This window comes from Triticum aestivum, chromosome 5A, assembly GCF_018294505.1.
Source record: "Triticum aestivum cultivar Chinese Spring chromosome 5A, IWGSC CS RefSeq v2.1, whole genome shotgun sequence".
Taxonomy (NCBI): Eukaryota; Viridiplantae; Streptophyta; class Magnoliopsida; order Poales; family Poaceae; genus Triticum; species Triticum aestivum.
In genome coordinates, this window is record NC_057806.1 from 502,822,779 (window position 1) to 502,842,633 (window position 19,855).

At 45.9% G+C, this 19,855-nt stretch overlaps 2 protein-coding genes across 3 annotated transcripts; one reads left to right on the forward strand and one right to left on the reverse strand.

Annotated features, from left to right (window-relative positions):
• The first annotated feature begins 1,398 nt into the window (after window positions 1-1,398).
• LOC123104334 (probable UDP-arabinose 4-epimerase 1) lies at window positions 1,399-4,279 on the forward strand. The gene is made up of 10 exons (XM_044526160.1): window positions 1,399-1,695; window positions 1,940-2,067; window positions 2,348-2,461; window positions 2,555-2,662; window positions 2,783-2,874; window positions 2,960-3,101; window positions 3,222-3,322; window positions 3,418-3,547; window positions 3,681-3,825; window positions 3,911-4,279. Exons 1-10 carry the CDS (start codon window positions 1,632-1,634, stop codon window positions 4,150-4,152), a joined length of 1,266 nt encoding a protein of 421 aa, XP_044382095.1. The 5' UTR covers window positions 1,399-1,631; the 3' UTR covers window positions 4,153-4,279.
• A 185-nt stretch (window positions 4,280-4,464) lies between these two features.
• On the reverse strand, window positions 4,465-11,737 carry LOC123104333 (myb-like protein L). 2 transcript variants are annotated; one of them, XM_044526159.1, is made up of 15 exons: window positions 11,128-11,736; window positions 10,149-10,528; window positions 9,078-9,274; window positions 8,422-8,583; window positions 7,911-8,222; window positions 7,432-7,590; window positions 7,202-7,354; window positions 6,864-7,043; window positions 6,635-6,772; window positions 6,114-6,539; window positions 5,862-6,005; window positions 5,657-5,758; window positions 5,034-5,161; window positions 4,806-4,945; window positions 4,465-4,728 (listed from the first exon to the last, which is right to left on the reverse strand). In XM_044526159.1, the coding sequence occupies exons 1-14, from the start codon at window positions 11,495-11,497 to the stop codon at window positions 4,932-4,934; spliced, it is 2,865 nt and encodes a 954-aa protein (XP_044382094.1). In that variant the 5' UTR covers window positions 11,498-11,736; the 3' UTR covers window positions 4,465-4,728; window positions 4,806-4,931. The 2 variants fall into 2 exon arrangements, with proteins under 2 accessions (XP_044382094.1, XP_044382093.1); XM_044526158.1 differs by having other exon boundaries at window positions 4,806-5,161; window positions 11,128-11,737.
• Between the last annotated feature and the right edge of the window lie 8,118 nt (window positions 11,738-19,855).

The following is a 19,855-nucleotide window of genomic DNA, read 5'->3' on the forward strand; positions in this document are numbered from 1 at the left end:
ATCACGGTAACTTTTTTGACCCGGACAAAAAATGTGTTGAAAAACATATACCTGGTAACTTCTGCCTAATTAGAATGGTAATTTGTGCACATCACAGCCGATAACTTACTTAGCCCAGTCGTGGTTACTATTGACTCCCCCCCCCCCTCAAAAAAAGTCATCCAACATGGAATCTAGTTTCGAAGGTGTTGTCAGGACGTTTTTATTGGAAAGCAAATTTTCATTCGGACAAATGGTTTGATTTATAAAACATTTTGAACTTTTGAAATAAGGATAATCTAAGATGATATCATATTTTTTTGAGGGGGGGGGGGGTGGTCAATAGTAAACAAATGGTTTGACCTATAACGCATTACAGACCTGATAACTTATGCACAAGCCCCCTGATAATTTTGAATCGGGGATTTTTTAATTAAAAATGTACCCCGATAACTCTTGTGTAAATAGCAGAATAATTTACACCTCACATATTTGATAACTTACATATAAACACCCCGATAACTTTTGTTTCAGTTAAAATAAGTGTAGAAACATCCCCCCGATAAGTTCTAGATAACTAGTATAACATGAGGGTCATGGAGACACCATATATCCGTTCGCGAAAACTGTCCAGTACAGAAATCCAAGAAAAACACTGGAAAAGCATGTTCCTATACTATTATACATAATAAACAAATGTCCAAAAATTGGTTAGTTTATTATTTGATTTGGTCCGACCGTTCAATTTAGTTGTGAGGCGAATTTCTCTTTCAAATATGTACTTAAATTCTATAAGGAGTCAGATATTTTTGAAGCTTGTCTGACGTTATAGATGGTAGTGAAATATATACTAAACGCAGGACTTAATTGCAATGAGGGGTTAGATCTGGTGGTTGTTGAGCTGGGGATGGACGCTCGAGGTCTTGTGTTCGACTTCGGTGCGCGTTCTTTTGATTTTTTTGCGTAAAAAAGCTGCGATACAGGGAGAATCGCTAGGGATGAAAAAATCAGTGTAGCGGGAGTCGTGCGGATCTGTTGCTAACCACCAGCCTTTAACATAAACAACTGAGATTAGTGGGGTAAAGGTACCCATTTCCAGAAATTTGAAGGAGATTTGCTTCCAGTGAACTCTGCAACCTCTATCTAGATTTAAACATGGAAATAGAGACTTTACTGGACCGACACCGACGAGGCAACGACTTGAGCACGTGGTACCACATCCGTCGTGTCACTGGCGTAGCCAGAAAACGACACCTCTCTTTCTCTCTGACGGTCCTTCCATCTTTCCTCCCAGCGGCGGCCGCGGCAGCGCGACGACACCTCATCACTCTCCGCGTCCTGTCGTCTTCGCTTTCCCTGCTGCGCCCTCCCATCCCATCCCATGGATCCACCCACCCGCCCGCCCGCCGTCCGCATCCTCGCCACATTTCCCTTTCCCTTTCCGTTCCCACTCCCACGATTCACTCGTTCATCCATTGGATGTACGCCCCTTCCCTCCCCTGCCCCGGTCACAAAGCTCATTACTTTTTCTCGTGTCCGCCTTCCTTCCTCCCCTGCAATCCTTTCTCTGTTCCGCTGTAAAGGCGGAGCAGCCTGGAACAGGGTTGTTGGATCTGACCGGCTATCTCTGAGCCGAGGAGACTCGCCGCCAGATGCTGCCCACCGGCAGGAGCAGGCCTCAGCCCAGGCCCGCGCCCAGATCTTGGTCCTTCTCAGGTGCGCCGCTTAATTTCACACTCCATCATATCAAAGCTTGTTCTTGATTTCCGTGTCTTCTCAGACTCGGTTAATTTGGTGATGAATTTACCAGGGGTGCTTGCTTGTTTCCCCTCTCTCCTGCATTAGCTTAGCTTTGTGTCGTGGTATTTCCATGGCCATCTGCTTGGTTGCAGAGGCTTGGTGTGTGTGCGTGTGTGTCTGTAAACGACGTTGCATCTAACTGAACTTGTGGCGTTCGCAGACATGGACTTCTCTGATCCGAAGCGCAACTCCAGGTACCTCAGCAAGATCATCATGGTCGCGCTCCTCACGGCCATGTGCGTCGTCATGCTCACCCAGCCGCCCTGCCATAGGAAGGCTCCCAGCGTGGTATGCTAACCGCCCGTACCCTTCTTCCATCTCCTCAACCATGCATACATATACTTGGTATCCCGTCCGTTTGCATCTCATGGGGTTGCAATCACAGATGCTGCATTGCTCGGTTAATTATCACAGCTGCAAACTGACTCAAATCATACTCTGCTAAGCAATGCAGTAGAAATGGCACGCTACTTTGTTGTGTATACTTATGATGCTTATTACGATTCTCGATTTCACTCAAGTGTGCCTCGTGTGTAAATCTTCACACATGTGATGCTGATGTGCCCAGTTCTCCATCCATGAACTCGGAGTAACACATGTGTTGGTGACGGGTGGCGCTGGCTACATAGGATCGCATGCGGCTCTTCGATTGCTCAAAGACTCCTTCAGAGTCACCATTGTGGTCGGTACTTTACTCAGAACTGTGCATTGCTGTTTTTTGTCGAAATTCAGCATCATCAGAATGCTAACATTTTTTTCTCTCTCTTGTCTTTAGGATAATCTCTCAAGAGGAAATATCGGGGCGGTCAAGGTTCTTCAGAACTTGTTTCCTGATCCTGGGCGATTGCAATTCATACATGCTGATTTAGGCGATCCAAAAGCTGTATCCTGACATATTTATCTTTTGTACTAATTGCTTCTCATTTGAAAAAGATAAATAATTATGTTAACCTGGCGAGGAAATTGTTTTAGAACATTTTTGTTCCTTAACACATGTCCTTAGGTCAACAGAATATTCGCAGAGAATGCATTTGATGCCGTCATGCACTTCGCTGCTGTCGCGTATGTGGGAGAGAGCACGCTTGAGCCTCTGAGGTACTAGACTTTGCTTGTCATCTTGCATTATCCATTCACCAACTACCTAGCCTACCTGCACAAGATAATGAAACACTTTGAACAGGTACTATCATAACATCACTGCAAACACTTTGGTTGTGCTAGAAGCCATGGCGACGCACAATGTTAAAACCCTGATCTACTCTAGCACATGTGCCACCTACGGGGAACCCGAGAAGATGCCTATCACTGAAGAAACTCCCCAGGTCAGTTGTGGCCTCTGCAGACTGCAGCCTCTTCTTTCCGAAAGTTTGAGAATTTTTCATGGCATGTAAACTTTGAAAATGTTTCTTTTCCTGAAGTTGTTCACTGAACCTTTTGTCCAGTTTCCTATAAACCCATATGGCAAGGCCAAGAAAATGGCAGAGGATATCATTTTGGACTTCTCCAAGTCGAGGAAATCAGACATGTCGGTGATGATCCTGAGGTCGGTATCTCTTACTAACAACTGTGAACTTCCTTATCTAGCACCATAACACCTAACACCATTTGGTAACTGAGTGAGTATCCTGAATCTTTTAGATACTTCAACGTCATCGGTTCTGACCCAGAAGGAAGGCTGGGTGAGGCTCCACCACCCGAATTGCGTGAGCATGGCCGTATATCCGGTGCGTGCTTCGACGCGGCACTAGGAATAATCCCAGGCTTGAAGGTACCAACATCTTCTATCAACTACTTATCTGCTGCTGCGTTTTGGAATCCCTGCCGCTAGCGGTGAAAAAATACTCGCGTTTTTCTTCGTTCCTTTTGGGAACTGCTTACCAAGTTCTTGCTTTTCTTCACAGGTCAAAGGTACCGACTACGAAACGGCCGACGGGACTTGCGTAAGAGATTACATCGATGTCACCGACCTGGTGGATGCCCACGTGAAAGCGCTCAACAAGGCAGAGAGAGGCAAAGTTGGCATATACAATGTTGGCACCGGAAGAGGTAAGCCATCAAATAGATCATCATCACATATCATGTTATGAATGATGGTGATGTTAATCTTTTTCTTTTATCTTTCCATTTCCAGGTAGGTCGGTGAAGGAGTTTGTGGAGGCTTGCAAGAAGGCGACCGGAGTCGACATCAAGGTCGACTACTTCCCTCGCCGCCCCGGTGACTATGCCGAAGTGTACAGCAACCCCGCAAGGATCAACCGCGAGCTAAACTGGACAGCCCAGCACACCGAACTCCAGGAGAGCCTCAGGGTCGCGTGGACATGGCAGAAGAAGCACCGGAGTGGCTATGCAGACTCGGGTCGATATATTTTTTGACTCAACTCACAGAGATAGCAGTTACACATAATTTATATAGCGTGTATGGTCATTTGTTCAATTCCTGGGATTTTATTTATATATGGGAAGTTCACCAGTTCGTTATAAATATCGACATGTTCTTTCACTGAACAGTAATGGTCGCCAGCTATTAAGTTCATGAACTCAGGCCAGATTTTTGCTGAACTCTACAGCAAATGCAGACGAGGTCCATCTGCACCAATGGTAGACAAAATACCAGTGTGAAAGTTCACCAGTTACTTGTAAATATTATAAGTTCACCCGTTCATGCACAAGTGAGAAGCGCAATAATGCATCCAAATGGCAGCTCATCATTATAATGATCTGAACAGTTTTGTACAAATTTGCAGCCTTTGTTTAAATTCAACCAACGAGATGTCGCATCTTAAAAGTAAACAACAATGAACTACACACTTGAATTACTCAACAGAGACCACCTACTACATGGAGCGTTGAGATGCTCTGGCCAACTCAATCAGAAAATGAACACAAACTACTGCATCAGGGGCAAGCCAGGTTGATGCGCCTTCAGCTGATTGGGTGCCCAACCCCTCCCTAGACACAAGCAAAATGACTGATGAGCAGTTTATCCTCAATTAAGCCTGTAAAATCATGCTTGATATGTTAACTACCTTTGCCCCCGTATCTTCTTGCTTCTCTAGCTTCGGAAAGTTAGATCGGTCAATGATTGCAATTTGCAGTCACAAACTGTGCCGCATAGGGAAACCCTCTTTATACAAGAGAAGAATCCAAACTGCTCAATGGTTGTCATCTGCAATCACAAAAGCATTCACCATAAACGAATTATGTCAGTACTGTACAATGTAGCATTAAGATACAAAAGAATATAGAATTTGTACCTAATTGACAACTTGAGTCTTCGGTGAGCTGCTCAACAGAAGTGGGATCCAGTCGAGCAGAAATGGCCACCTGTAGGTTTTCACCTGAGGGCCCGTCTGACTGTATGGCATTATTTAACGGCATGGCACTGCAATTGAAAAAAAAGTTGGAAAACTAAATTTACAGATGCAAGCTTGCCAGGTTGGGCCGACTCTAACAATCCATCTAGTTAATTTGTTTTATCACTAAAAAGGGGAGCTCATGATGTGAACCATTCCCTCTGTAAAGAAATATAAGAGCGTTTAGATCACTACGATCTAAACGCTCTTATATTTCTTTACGGACGAAGTATCAATTAAGTAAAGTGTAACACTAATTTAATAAAATGAGTCATAGCTCATAGGTCTTCAACCCGAACTAAATAAGAGGACTTTTTCCCCCAGGAAATATGAACTGCTATACCTCCAATTTTTAAGTACCATTTGTTCCTGTTGGTTAGCTATGTGGATGAAGTGAACTACCAATTAAGTACAAGTGTAACGTTGATTTAATAAAATGAGTTATGGGGCTTCATCCAGAACTAAACTACAGGATGTTTTCGTAAAACATGACCGATATTATGCTGTAACTCGAATTGAAGTACCTATTGTTCTTGCTGGCTCCATTTCCACGGGCAAAGGAGATGCAATCAGCAAGACGTGAATATTCATCGACGGTCCCTTCTGCCATGTTTATTTGCTTGGGTCTGTAAACCAGGAATCAATAAACTTAGACAACACACATCACCTCATTGACATTTGGCACAAATACGCCCACACACAAAAAAAATGAATTGGAGAATGAGCTACCTTGGAGTAGACTTCCGATTCATCTTGTTCGTGTTTCCAGTATCAATGTGTCTTTCTGCAGAAGTTTCAGAGGGCATACTTGGAAGGTCCAACTCACAAGCGTTCACCCCACCATCTGTTGTTGAATTGCCTTTGGCTGATTTCCTATACAAAACAAAGGACTCATGGTGACACTGAAAATCTACGAGGAAGCGGATATAGATGATGTCAGATACTATTGAGTAATTTTTTTAGCCATGATCCATGTTATACCTTGATACTCTCTTCCTTTTCGTTGTGTTGCCTTGGTTGTCAATAGAGACTGAACCCCTCATCCTGTTTTTGACTGCTCTCCCCTCACCAACAGAGATAGAACCCCTCATTTTCTTTTTGACAGCTCCCTCGTTGCCGACAGACACAGTGCCCCTTGTTCTCTTCTTAGCTGTGCCTTCTTTACCAACAGATGTAGGGTCCCTCTTTTGATTAGTAAGTGCCTCATTATTGAAACTGATAGGGCCCCCAAACATATCTAGGGTGAGCTCGTTATCAACAGAGATTGATCCCCTCATTCTCTTTTGCACAACCACATCGCCATCAGTGGTAACTTTCCTCTTCCTAGCTTTGCTGTGGCCCCTAGAGGAATTGTTGACACCATCAGACACAGTTACATCCTCCCCAGTTTGGTTTTCAGCTCCACTTCTGTAAAAGTAAGTACGAAACAAACATGTGAGCACTGAGCAGGCATAAGGGAGTGAAATTCAACAGTAAAGCATATGTAATGTTATAAGCAATACCCAGATAATTTTTTCCTTGATTTTCTCTTGGTGATGTTTACAGCAGCAGCAGCAGCAGAAGACTTCGAGGGGTCATTAGGTGGCACGTTATCCACACGTGATTTTCTCGACCGTTTTTGAGGTTTCTTGACTTGATCACTGAAAAATAGGTACTGATGAGGAAGAGAACATAGCTAAAACTACCTTCTTTTTTATTGTTTGAAAAGCATTGCAATTGAAATTACTGTACCTCACAGTGCTCTCATCACCCCTGTCAACTTTCGAATACACAAGTGATGGGAAGTCACTCGGGCAAATTGCAGGTCGCTCTGTTTCTCTATCAACAAAGTTGTTCTGAAAAATAGATTTCTTTACTTGATTGGCTGCTACAATTAAAGGTAATTCATCTTGACAGAGTCTTTTCCATCGCCTGCAGTTACAAATGGAATAACCATTAGCAGCAAAATTTGTACTTGCTTCGGTTGGTGGGGCAGCTCCATCATGAAATGCATTATTAATTTGAAATTTCAAGCAACACATCAGAATTACATCATGTAAAATCTGAAAGAGAATAGGTTTATGGTTTACCTCAGGCACATATTATCAGTACGGTGAGGAATCATAGCCCCAGCAATCTTGGACCAGCACGGACCAACCTCATGGACGGAAGCCAATAACTTGGAATCCTCTTCAGGGCGCCATTCCCCATGATCTATATCCGGATCAAGAACATTACGCCACCTGTTTAATGAGGATAAAAAATAGCATCACGATCAAACCGTAAACTTTGAACTGACATGGTAAAACTACTACATTACCTCTCGCTGCATTGACTTTGTGTGCGGCCAGGAACAAACTGAGCAATCTTATTCCAGCTGCCAGACCTAAAAAACTTGACAGATACCAGGAGGCGCTTGTCCTCATCCTCAGACCATCTCCCCACCCTTTTCCTTTCAGGGATTAGTGTTTTCCTCCACCTATAGTAAGTTCGATGTAAGGTATGTCAAATATACACCAACCAAGGAAAGTAAGAGATTATCCACATAAAACTAGTGAGGACAAAGATTAAATACCATTAGAAAAGATAACCACAATAAAGAGTGATAACAGATGTGCCATAATATAAAGTACAATCACATAGGTTTGATAATTTATACATGTAAAATTAGTGAGGAAAAATATTAAATACCATTTGAAAAGATAACCACGATAAAGAGTGATAAAGTATGTGTCCTGATAGAAGGCACAATTGCATAGGTTCGATAGTAGGTCTGAAAGACAAGTCAAAGAACAATACCTGTTAGAGCACTGGTTGCCAATGCGACCAACCAGACTAGCTGATACAAGTTGCCAGTTACAACCAAAAGTTTGGACGGCAGCTACAAGTTGAAGATCTTCCTCTTTTGTCCAGGCCCTCTTCAATATGTGGGGATTGAGACTTCGTTGATAACGGGCAAGGCACTGGAAAGGTGTTCTCTGCGTACCCAATGCAACCGCAATATTAATCCAGTTATGCATTCCTTTTTCTTGGACAGTTAGTATAAGTCTTTTCTCCTCACACGCAGTCCAGGCGTTGTGATTAATCCGTGGGTCGTCATGGTTTAGCCACCTAGTAGAGAATAAAATTACAATTTCTTGAATTAGGACTGACCAATTGAAAACACAGATACAGACACATACTGCAGAAACGTCAAATAACAATATCAGGAAAGATGGCAGAGTAAGATCTGATGAAGCTTCTGCACAATGAGAGAAATGAAAATTGCTCCGTGCGCTAGAAGAGAAAAATATCTTCTAGAGGGAAGTACCTCGATTCGCATTCAGCACCGGATCGACCAGGAAGGTACATAGCAGCAATATAGTCCCAGTTTACTAATGGCAAGACTGACCGGAGAATCTCAGGAGTCGCCTCAAAATTACCCACAGTGTTCGTCAGTGCATAAGCCATATCGACAGCACTGAAGTCACCACTGGAACAGCAGAACAAAACAATTAACAGAATAAGATTTTATGTCAACTCTTCTAGCAGAAGACTAAGTCAAATTGCATTAGAACTCACAAGTTTGGCATCAAACCTACATCTCAATTTGCGGAAAACAAATACCCCAGTAGCACAACTATAGAGATTAAAGACTGTCAATTCATAATTTATAGATAGTTCAGTCAGAAACCCATCGAATTCATTTTGATAGAAACAATTAAAGAAAAATGGAAAATAGTCTTGTAATTAATAAACAGACTGCGTAATGGAGAAACACAAGAACTACAAACTTAGACAGAACTTTTAATGCCCTTGAAGCTTAAAAAGGGGTACTCTTCAAGTATTAGCAAAGAATAACTGATAAAACTATGACAATTGCTTGTTCAATGTGATACTAAATGATTAAGTCATGCTTTAAAGTTCACGACTGAAATAGAAGATGAAAATGCTACATTAGTGAAAGAGTCTACAAATTCGACAAACCTTCCATTCTTCAACGAGTCCTTAATTAACGTTTCCTGATATTGCTGCTTTATTCCTTTAGCAAGCCTGTCTTTCTCTACATCTGACCATGGATGCTTCTGAAGCGACACTGGGAATTGCTTCAGAACTGCTTTATACTTTTCAACATGAGGGTTCTCAGCTGGGCCGAGAAGTAATGCAGATATCTTATATTTATTCTGCAAGAACAGATACTCTTTTGTAAGTGCCATATTATCTGTTCCTAAAAATCTAGAAAGACAATCACTTGGCAATCATGTTCATGCACATGAAAGAGCAATATGTGACTATATTTCCATGGTCCGCGAGCTAGTAGGTTTTTGTGTACCATTCTCTCCGTTATGAAATGGAAAACAATGGTTCGGCCAACAGAGGAAGAATATGTGCGTGTACAATAGAAACAATACATTAAGAGTTGATCTAATAAATAAATTGATTAAGTGTGATAGAATAGCAATTCAATATCCTAAAATAAAGAATAGCAATTCAATAAAATTTACACAAGATACATACATGCTCACAAGAAAAGGATCTGAAGTAATTTAGTCAACAGACTCAACATGGCTGAAAATGCTGTCACGACATAATTGCAAATCAGCCTCTAGCTTCTTATACAATAGAGATCTACCCTGCTAAAGCATACTCAAGTCTCATTCATACAAATTTTGTTGAAGATTATTAGAAGATCCAAATGGATGCAATTTCATATTTGAATTTCCACCAATCAAACAATCCCAGGGAACATGGCCTGAAGAGAGCAATGAAAATAATAGTACATATGACACATGAACCATCAGCCACCAACATATGTCGTTCCTACTTGCACTAGGATATGAAACCTATTCGCCTTTTCATATAGGAATTTACAACTATCTTATGCAGGAAATAGGCAGAGGTGTAGAAAAATCTCTTATGGAAGTTAATATCGATGTGCCGTTTTCAGAGAACAAATAGGAACATAAACAACAGAAGCTACAAGTGCTCTATATAACATAAGGTGATTGTATATGTCATCTAGCATACTATACACAGCTGTAAATACTGACTTATTACCTTTGCGGATTGTGCACTTTGTTTTTGAGAGGAAATCAATCTAACACGAGGATCCACCTTCTGGCACAAAACTTTGCCAAATGATCTTCTGCAGCTTAACTGATAATCCATAAGACATTTGACACGATCCCTAAGATCCTTATTTACTTCAATCTTTGCTTCAATGTTAATCATCTTCCTTCTAATAAACTTCTGGCATGCTCTGTTCTTCTTGAGAGCATCCACTAACAACAGTGCAGCTTTTGGGAACCCAGTTTGAGTGTTTGCATTCGTATCTTTCTTCTGTACATCCTCTTCACCAGGTCGATGTGCAATAAATTCATCATCCCCTCCTTTTGATGCCTCGTTTTTCATGTTCTCCAGTGGACCAGTGGAGGTACCTTCAGTACGTAAATAAAGATTAAGGGCCCCTTTATCTATCGACATATAAGCTTTTTTCCTAAATAATTCAAGAATTATGATAACACTGCATATGTTGAGTTTTCAATTATATACTGGTACATGTGACTTCAAGAGAACAGGGCTCTGCTTACATGTAATAGTGAATCAGAAAATCAACCATATATTGCATCTAATTTGGCAGCATAGAGTTTGTAATGGTTTATTCTCATGCATTGCAATTCTGCTAACAGGATAACGCTACATATTGTGTTAGCTCGGCCCATAGTTTAACATTCAAAGTTAACACTGTATATGAGTCACTACAAATGCAGCACGTTTTAGTTGCTAGCCTTTAAAAGACATCATTGCTACATACAATTCAGAACAGTACAAAATCAGAAATGCTCTAAGAAAATAATGGCAATCCGATGGTTCTTTTATACCAAACGAAATGCACTGAATATTTCATGATTAAATGTGATCAAAATTCAGCCTGCAGGTTTCTCATGGTAATATTTTTTATATGTCTTTCTAGGATAGGGATTACCAGGCGCGTCCAAATTGGAAGCGGGAAGAAGCGGATCACGGGTGGACTCACCGGAGTGGTAGTGCGAGAAGCGGCGCTGTATCGCGCGGAGCGTCTCGAGGTCGTCATCCTCCGCGTCGGAAGGCGGCCAGGCGCAGATCGGGCGCGGCGAGGAGGGCGAGGCCTTGTTCAGGTGGAGGTTCTCGCGGATGCTGCGAACGAGGGCGAGGTCCTCGTCCCCCTCGTCCGACGACCCATCTGCTGCCGCCGCCGCCGCTGTAGTCGTCGTCGCGGCGGGGACGACGAGGTAGGAGGAGGTCTGCGCGACGGCGGCATCCGGGTCGGCGCCGGCGGTGATGCAGGAGCGGCGGACCAGGTCGAGGTCCTCCTGGAGGCCCTCGTCGAAATCGGGGTCCGAGTCGTCGTCGGAGTAGAAGTCCATGGATGCGGCGGCAGATGCGCCGGTTGTGGCGATGGGGCGCTAGGGTTTACTGAGGGTTTTGCGGCGCCGGGAGGGCGGGGGATTGGAGGGGGCGGCGGCTGCCCGTGCTCGCGCTCGCTCCTTTCTTGGTCGGTCTCGTGCTCGCGTTCGGTGGCGATGCCGTCGCAGGGGGTTTGAATCCTCCGCGAGACAGGGAACAGGGGAGGGGAGGCGGAGGCACGCCAGAACCGCCTCCAGCAGACAAACAAATTTGAGCCCAATACCTAAAAACTGGGCCCGTAGCTCCAACACAAGGACTAAGGGCATCTCCAGCCGTAGAGCCCTCCAGGAGACATTTTTATCGCCCTTTGGGGGCTGCCGGCGAAATTTTTTGCCTGCGATCAAAAAAATATCCACTCGTTTCGTCCCCCACGCACGTATCCCTGCCATCACCACGACGCGAACCGCCGAACCGGTTGGCGCTCCGTCTCCGTTCCGGCCGCCGCCACGGGGAAGACCGGCCAGCTCACCGTCTTCTGGGGCCAGAACAAGGACGGGGGCTCTCTTAGGGAAGCCTGCGACGCCGGCCTCTACACGGCGGTAATCATGTCCTTCCTCAACGTCTACGGCCACGGCAAGTACCGCCTCGACCTCTCCGGCCACCCGCTCGCCGGCATCGGGGGCGACATCAGGCACTGCCAGTCCGTGAGCATCACCGTCTCCCTCTCCATCGGCGGCTTCGGCCGCGACTACGCGCTCCCGACCAACCGGTCCGCGCTCGACCTCGCCGACCACCTCTGGTTCTCCTACCTCGGCGGCAAGCGCAGGGGCGTGCGCCGCCCGTTCGGCCGCGCGCGGCTCGACGGCGTGGACCTCTTCCTGGAGCGCGGCGGGCCGGCAGAGCACTACGACGCGCTGGCGAGGGAGCTGGCCAGGCGCAAGGCCCGCGGGGGGGAGGCGCCGCGGCTGACGGCGACGCCGCGCAACGCGTTCCCGGACAGGCTCGCGGCGTCGGCGCTCTCGACGGGGGTCTTCGAGCGCATCCACGTGAGGTTCTACGACTCGTGCCGAGCCGTGGAGCCGGCGTGCGCGGGGTGCAGGCGCGAGGCGGGGGGCGGAGCAAGGCCAATGGCGAGCTCGAGGCGAGGCGGAGCCGGCCCGGCGCAGTCCAGGCAACTGAGGCGGCAGCGCGGTCTGGGTGCCCGAGGCGGCAGCCGACCAGCCGGCGAGCGGGAAACCGGCAGGCGCGAGGCGGCGAGTGGGGCCGGCGTGGAGCGGAGGAGGCCGGACGGCGACGCGGAGCAGGGCCGGCGCGGGGCGGAGCGGAGGAGGCCGGACGGCGACGCGGAGCAGGGCCGGCGCGGGGCGAAGTGGAGGAGGCCGGACGGTGACGCGGAGCAGGCATCACTGCACGCTGGGCACGGAGGACTCGTCAGAGCTCACCGAGGTCGTGACTCCGGCCACCGCCTCAGACCCCGCAGGATTTGGGCCGCCGGAGCTACGGGGGAGGTGGCTTTGACCGCGCGAGCGCAAGCGCCGCCCCGGCCATGCGCGCTGTGTGCGGTAGGTGTGAAAGGAAAGTGTAGGACCTTGAAGTAGATGTGTCTAGAGGGGGGTGATTAGACACTTAATGCTAAAGTTGCAGTTTTTAAGCTTTTTCGGTTTAAGTGGAGTTTAGGCACAATTTCAACATTCACAATACATATCAAGCAAGCATGCAAAGAGTATATAGGCAGCGGAAAGTAAAGCATGCAACTTGCAAGAATGTAAAGGGAAGGGTTTGGAGAATTCAAACGCAATTGGAGACACGGATGTTTTTCCCGTGGTTCGGATAGGTGGTGCTATCCTACATCCACGTTGATGGAGACTTCAACCCACGAAGGGTAACGGATGCGCGTGTCCACGGAGGGCTCCACCCACGAAGGGTCCACGAAGAAGCAACCTTGTCTATCCCACCATGGCCATCGCCCACGAAATACTTGCCTCACTAGCTGTAGATCTTCACGAAGTAGGCGATCTCCTTGCCCTTACAAACTCCTTGGTTCAACTCCACAATCTTGTCGGAGGCTTCCAAGTGACACCTAGCCAATCTAGGAGACACCACTCTCCAAGAAGTAACAAATGGTGTGTTGATGATGAACTCCTTGCTCTTGTGCTTCAAATGATAGTCTCCCCAGCACTCAACTCTCTCTCACAGGATTTGGATTTGGTGGAAATAAGATTTGAGTGGAAAGCAACTTGGGGAAGGCTAGAGATCAAGATTCATGTGGTAGGAATGGAATATCTTGGCCTCAACACATGAGTAGGTGGTTCTCTGTCAGAACATATGAGTTGGAAGTGTAGATGTGTTCTGATGGCTCTCTCCATGAGTGAAGAGGAGGTGGAGGGGTATATATAGCCTCCACACAAAATCCAACCGTTACACACAATTTACCAATCTCGGTGGGACCGAATCAACAAACTCGGTCGCACCGAAATAGTAAACCTAGTGACCGTTAGAGATTTTTGGTGGGACTGACATGCAACCCGGTAGGACCGATATGGTTAGGGTAAGGGCATAACGTAATCTCGGTGAGACCGATTACACAAACTCGGTGAGACCGATTTGGTAATAAGCTAACCAGAGGGTTGGTCAGGCAAACTCGATGGGACCGATTACACAAACTCGGTGAGACCGATTTTGGTAATGAGCATACACAGTGAGTTTGCATTGTAACCTCGGTAGTACCGATTGCACAAGATCGGTGAGACCGATTTTGGCAATGGACATACACAGTGAGATTACAATCCCATCTCGGTGAGACCGAGATCCCTATCGGTAGAACCGATTTGCTAGGGTTTGGCAATGGCTATGACAAGTGAAACTCGGTGCCGCCGGATATAAATAATCGGTAGGTCCGATTTTGGCTTAGGTTTAGGTCATATGTGGAAGTGGGAAAGTAGCTGAGGATTTTGGAGCATATCATTAAGCACTTGAAGCAAGAGGCTCATTAAGCAACACCTCATCCCTCCTTGTTAGTATTGGCTTTTCCTATGGACTCAATGTGATCTTGGATCACTAAAATGTAAAATGAAGAGTCTTGAGCTTTAAGCTTTAGCCAATCCTTTGTCCTTAGCATCTTGGAAAATTTCTCACAACCTTTAGTCCATGTCACTCCATTGTTGAACTTATCTGAAACATACTAGATAGAAACGTTAGTCCAACAAGAGATATGTTGTCATTAATTACCAAAACCACCTAGGGAGCACTTGTGCTTTCAATCTCCCCCTTTTTGGTAATTGATGGCAACATACATCAAAGCTTTAGATAAAGATATAAAGAACAGCAAGTAAAGCTTTGGAAGGACATGTAACAAGCATAGGCTCCCCCTACATGTATGCACTCATGTAAATGTGAAATATAGAGGCATGTGAGAGCATAACCATGATAGAGTAGGCAATGTGTTACATGTATCTTGGACATATGCATCAGAGCAAAAGATTATCAAGGAAAATACCTTCATGCTCATGAGTCCTTCTTGCAAACAGTATGTACATAAGCAAGAATTCCTCATACTCATGATTTTGATGCATACACTTACCTTGTAGTCTTTAGCTGGCTTAGGATGGAATGAACCTGCACAAATAAGGTTAGATAACACAGGTACCTCCACTAGCCAGAGCAAACCAAAGAAGCCACAAGAGTACCAAGACTGGGATGACATGTAGAGAGTGAGTACAAGGTACCACAATGGATTCAACATGTCCCCAAGAGTAAAGATATGCAATGAATTTGACTGATTTCTTTCCCTTAGGTGTCTTGCTCCCCTGAATCTTACATGGGATATTGGGAGAAGATAGGGAACAGAAAATCAGAGCTGAAAGATACAAATGGATAGAACTTAATGCAAATAAGCACATATGAACATTGTTGGGGAACGTTGCAGAAAATTAAAATTTTTCCTACGGTTTCACCAAGATCCATCTATGAGTTCATCTAAGCAACGAGTCTAGGGAGAGAGTTTGCATCTACATACCACTTGTAGATCGCGTGCGGAAGCTTGCAAGGTGATGATGTAGTCGTACTCGACGTGATCCAAATCACCGATGACCTGCGCCGAACGGACGGCACCTCCGCGTTCAACACACGTACGGAACAGCCACGTCTCCTCCTTCTTGATCCAGCAAGGAAGGGAGGAGAGGTTGAGGGAGATGGCACCAGCAGCAGCACGACGGCGTGGTGTTGGTGGAGCTGCAGTACTCCGGCAGAGCTTCGCTAAGCACTATGGAGGTGGAGGAGGTGTTGGGGAGGGAGAAGGAGGCAACCAAAGGCCAGGGCGTTCAGGTATGAAGTCCCTCCTCTCCCCCCACTATATATAGGGGTGCCAAGGGGGGGTGGCCGGCCCTAGGAGATCAAATCTCCTAGGGGGTGCGGCGGCCAAGGGGGGTTTTCCCTCCCCCCAAGGCACCTAGGAGGTGCCTTACCCTCCTAGGACTCTTGCCCCCCTTGAACCCTAGGCGCATGGGCCTATGTGGGGCTGGTGCCCTTGGCCCATTAGGCCAAGGCGCACCCCCACACAGCCCATGTGGCCCCCCGGGACAGGTGGACCCACCCGGTGGACCCCCGGGACCCTTCCGGTGGTCCCGGTACAATACCGATAACCCCGAAACTTGTCCCGATGCCCGAAACAGGACTTCCCATATATAAATCTTTACCTCCGGACCATTCCGGAACTCCTCGTGACGTCCGGGATCTCATCCGGGACTCCGAACAACATTCGGGTTACTGCATATACATATCCCTATAACCCTAGCGTAACTGAACCTTAAGTGTGTAGACCCTACGGGTTCGGGAGACATGCAGACATGACCGAGACTCTCTCAGTCAATAACCATCAGCGGGATCTGGATACCCATGATGGCTCCCACATGCTCCTCGATGTTGTCATCGGATGAACCACTATGTCGAGGATTCGATCAAACCCTGTATGCAATTCCCTTTGTCAATCGGTACGTTACTTGCCCGAGACTCGATCGTCGGTATCCCAATACCTTGTTCAGTCTCGTTTCCGGCAAGTCACTTTACTCGTACCGTAATGCATGATCCCGTGTCCAACACCTTGGTCACATTGAGCTCAATATGATGATGCATTAGCGAGTGGGCCCAGAGATACCTCTCCGTCATACGGAGTGACAAATCCCAGTCTCGATCCGTGTCAACCCAACAGCTACTTTCGGAGATACCTGTAATGCACCTTTATAGTCACCCAGTTACGTTGTGACGTTTGGTATACCCAAGGCACTCTTACGGTATCCGGGAGTTACACGATCTCATGGTCGAAGGAAGAGATACTTGACACTTGCAAAGCTCTAGCAAAACGAACTACACGATCTTTTATGCTATGCTTAGGATTGGGTCTTGTCCATCACATCATTCTCCTAATGATGTGATCCCGTTATCAACGACATCCAATGTCTATAGTCAGGAAACCATGACTATCTGTTGATCACAACGAGCTGGTCAACTAGAGGCTTACCAGGGACATTGTGTGGTCTAAGTATTCACACGTGTATTACGATTTCCGGATAATACAGTTATAGCATGAATAAAAGACAATTATCATGAACAATGAAATATAATAATACTTTTATTATTGCCTCTAGGGCATATTTCCAACAGTCTCCCACTTGCACTAGAGTCACTAATCTAGTTACATTGTGATGAATCGAACACCCATAGAGTTCTGGTGTTGATCATGTTTTGCACGCGAGAGAGGTTTAGTCAGCGGATCTGCGACATTCAGATCCGTGTGCACTTTGCAAATCTCTATGTCTCCATCTTGAACATTTTCACGGATGGAGTTGAAACGACGCTTGATGTGCCTGGTCTTCTTGTGAAACCTGGGCTCCTTTGCGAGGGCAATAGCTCCAATGTTGTCACAGAAGAGTTTGATCGGCCCCGACGCATTGGGTATGACTCCTAGGTCGGTGATGAACTCCTTCACCCAAATCGCTTCATGTGCTGCCTCCGAGGCTGCCATGTACTCCGCTTCACACGTAGATCCCGCCACGACGCTCTGCTTGCAGCTGCACCAGCTTACTGCTCCACCATTCAACATATACACATATCCGGTTTGTGACTTAGAGTCATCCGGATCTGAGTCGAAGCTAGCGTCGACGTAACCCTTTACGACGAGCTCTTCGTCTCCTCCATAAACGAGAAACATGTCCTTTGTCCTTTTCAGGTACTTCAGGATATTCTTGACCGCTGTCCAGTGTTCCTTGCCGGGATTACTTTGGTATCTTGCTACCAAACTTATGGCAAGGTTTACATCGGGTCTGGTACACAGCATGGCATACATAATAGATCCTATGGCTGAAGCATAGGGGATGACACTCATCTCTTCTTTATCTTTTGCCGTGGTCGGTGACTGAGCTGAGCTCAGTCTCATACCTTGTAACATAGGCAAGAACCCCTTCTTGGACTGATCCATTCTGAATCTCTTCAAAATCTTATCAAGGTATGTACTTTGTGAAAGACCTATGAGGCGTCTCGATCTATCTCTATAGATCTTGATGCCCAGCTTCTCCAAGGTCCTTCATTGAAAAACACTTATTCAAGTAGGCCTTAATGCTGTCCAGAAATTCTATATTATTTCCCATCAGGAGTATGTCATCTACATATAATATGAGAAATGCTACAGAGCTCCCACTCACTTTCTTGTAAACGCAGGCTTCTCCATAAGTCTGCATAAACCCAAACGCTTTGATCATCTCATCAAAGCGAATGTTCCAACTCCGAGATGCTTGCACCAGTCCATAAATGGATCGCTGGAGCTTGCATACTTTGTTAGCGTTCTGAGGATCGACAAAACCTTCCGGCTGCATCATATACAGTTCTTCCTTAAGATGCCCGTTAAGGAATGCTGTTTTGACGTCCATCTGCCATATCTCATAATCATAGTATGCGGCAATTGCTAACATGATTCGGACGGACTTTAGCTTCGCTACGGGAGAGAATGTCTCGTCGTAGTCAATCCCTTGAACCTGTCGATAACCCTTAGCGACAAGTCGAGCTTTATAGATGGTAACATTACCATCCGCGTTCGTCTTCTTCTTAAAGATCCATTTGTTTTCTATCGCTCGCCGATCATCGGGCAAGTCTGTCAAAGTCCATACTTTGTTTTCATACATGGATTCTATCTCGGATTTCATGGCTTCAAGCCATTTGTTGGAATCCGGGCCCGTCATTGCTTCTTCATAGTTCGAAGGTTCATTGTTGTCTAACAACATGATTTCCAGGACAGGGTTGCCGTACCATTCTGGTGCGGAACGTGTCCTTGTGGACCTACGAAGTTCAGCAGTAACTTGATCCGAAGTACTTTGATCATTATCATGGTTTTCCTCTTCAGTTGGTGTGGGCATCACAGGAACGGTTTCCTGTGCTGCGTCACTATCCCGCTCAAGAGGTAGTACTTCATCGAGTTCTACTTTCCTCCCACTTACTTCTTTCGAGAGAAACTCTTTTTCCAGAAAGCATCCGTTCTTGGCAACAAAGATCTTGCCTTCGGATCTTAAGTAGAAGGTATACCCTATAGTTTCCTTAGGGTATCCTATGAATACGCATTTTTCCGACTTGGGTTCGAGCTTTTCAGGTTGAAGTTTCTTGACATAAGCTTCGCATCCCCAAACTTTTAGAAACGACAACTTAGGTTTCTTTCCAAACCATAATTCATACGGTGTCGTCTCAACGGATTTAGACGGTGCCCTATTTAAAGTGAATGTAGCTGTCTCTAGAGAGTATCCCCAAAATGATAGCGGTAAATCGGTAAGAGACATCATAGACCGCACCATATCCAATAGAGTGCGATTACGACGTTCGGACACACCGTTTCGCTGAGGTGTTCCAGGCGGCGTGAGCTGTGAAACGATTCCACATTTCTTTAAGTGTGTACCAAATTCGTGACTTAAGTATTCTCCTCCACGATCTGATCGTAAGAATTTTATCTTTCGGTCACGTTGATTCTCCACCTCATTCTGAAATTCCTTGAACTTTTCAAAGGTCTCAGACTTGTGTTTCATTAAGTAGACATACCCATATCTACTCAAGTCATCTGTGAGGGTGAGAACATAACGATATCCTCCGCGAGCCTCAACGCTCATTGGACCGCACACATCGGTATGTATGATTTCCAACAAGTTGGTTGCTTGCTCCATTGTTCCGGAGAACGGAGTCTTGGTCATTTTGCCTAAGAGGCATGGTTCGCACGTGTCAAACGATTCATAATCAAGAGACTCTAAAAGTCCATCGGCATGGAGCTTCTTCATGCGCTTGACACCAATGTGACCAAGGCGGCAGTGCCACAAGTATGTGGGACTATCGTTATCAACTTTAAATCT

Excerpts from the sequence above, each read along its gene's own strand:
- LOC123104334 (XM_044526160.1), top strand. The coding sequence starts at position 1,632 with ATGCTGCCCACCGGCAGGAGCAGGCCTCAGCCCAGGCCCGCGCCCAGA. Across the intron at positions 2,462-2,554 it reads CCTTCAGAGTCACCATTGTG|GATAATCTCTCAAGAGGAAA; the intron begins GTCGGTACTTTA and ends TCTTGTCTTTAG. Across the intron at positions 3,548-3,680 it reads GAATAATCCCAGGCTTGAAG|GTCAAAGGTACCGACTACGA; the intron begins GTACCAACATCT and ends TTTTCTTCACAG.
- LOC123104333 (XM_044526158.1), bottom strand. The coding sequence starts at position 11,497 with ATGGACTTCTACTCCGACGACGACTCGGACCCCGATTTCGACGAGGGC. Across the intron at positions 6,773-6,863 it reads GGTGATGAGAGCACTGTGAG|TGATCAAGTCAAGAAACCTC; the intron begins GTACAGTAATTT and ends CCTATTTTTCAG. Across the intron at positions 5,162-5,656 it reads GGAGCCAGCAAGAACAATAG|TGCCATGCCGTTAAATAATG; the intron begins GTACTTCAATTC and ends TTTCAATTGCAG.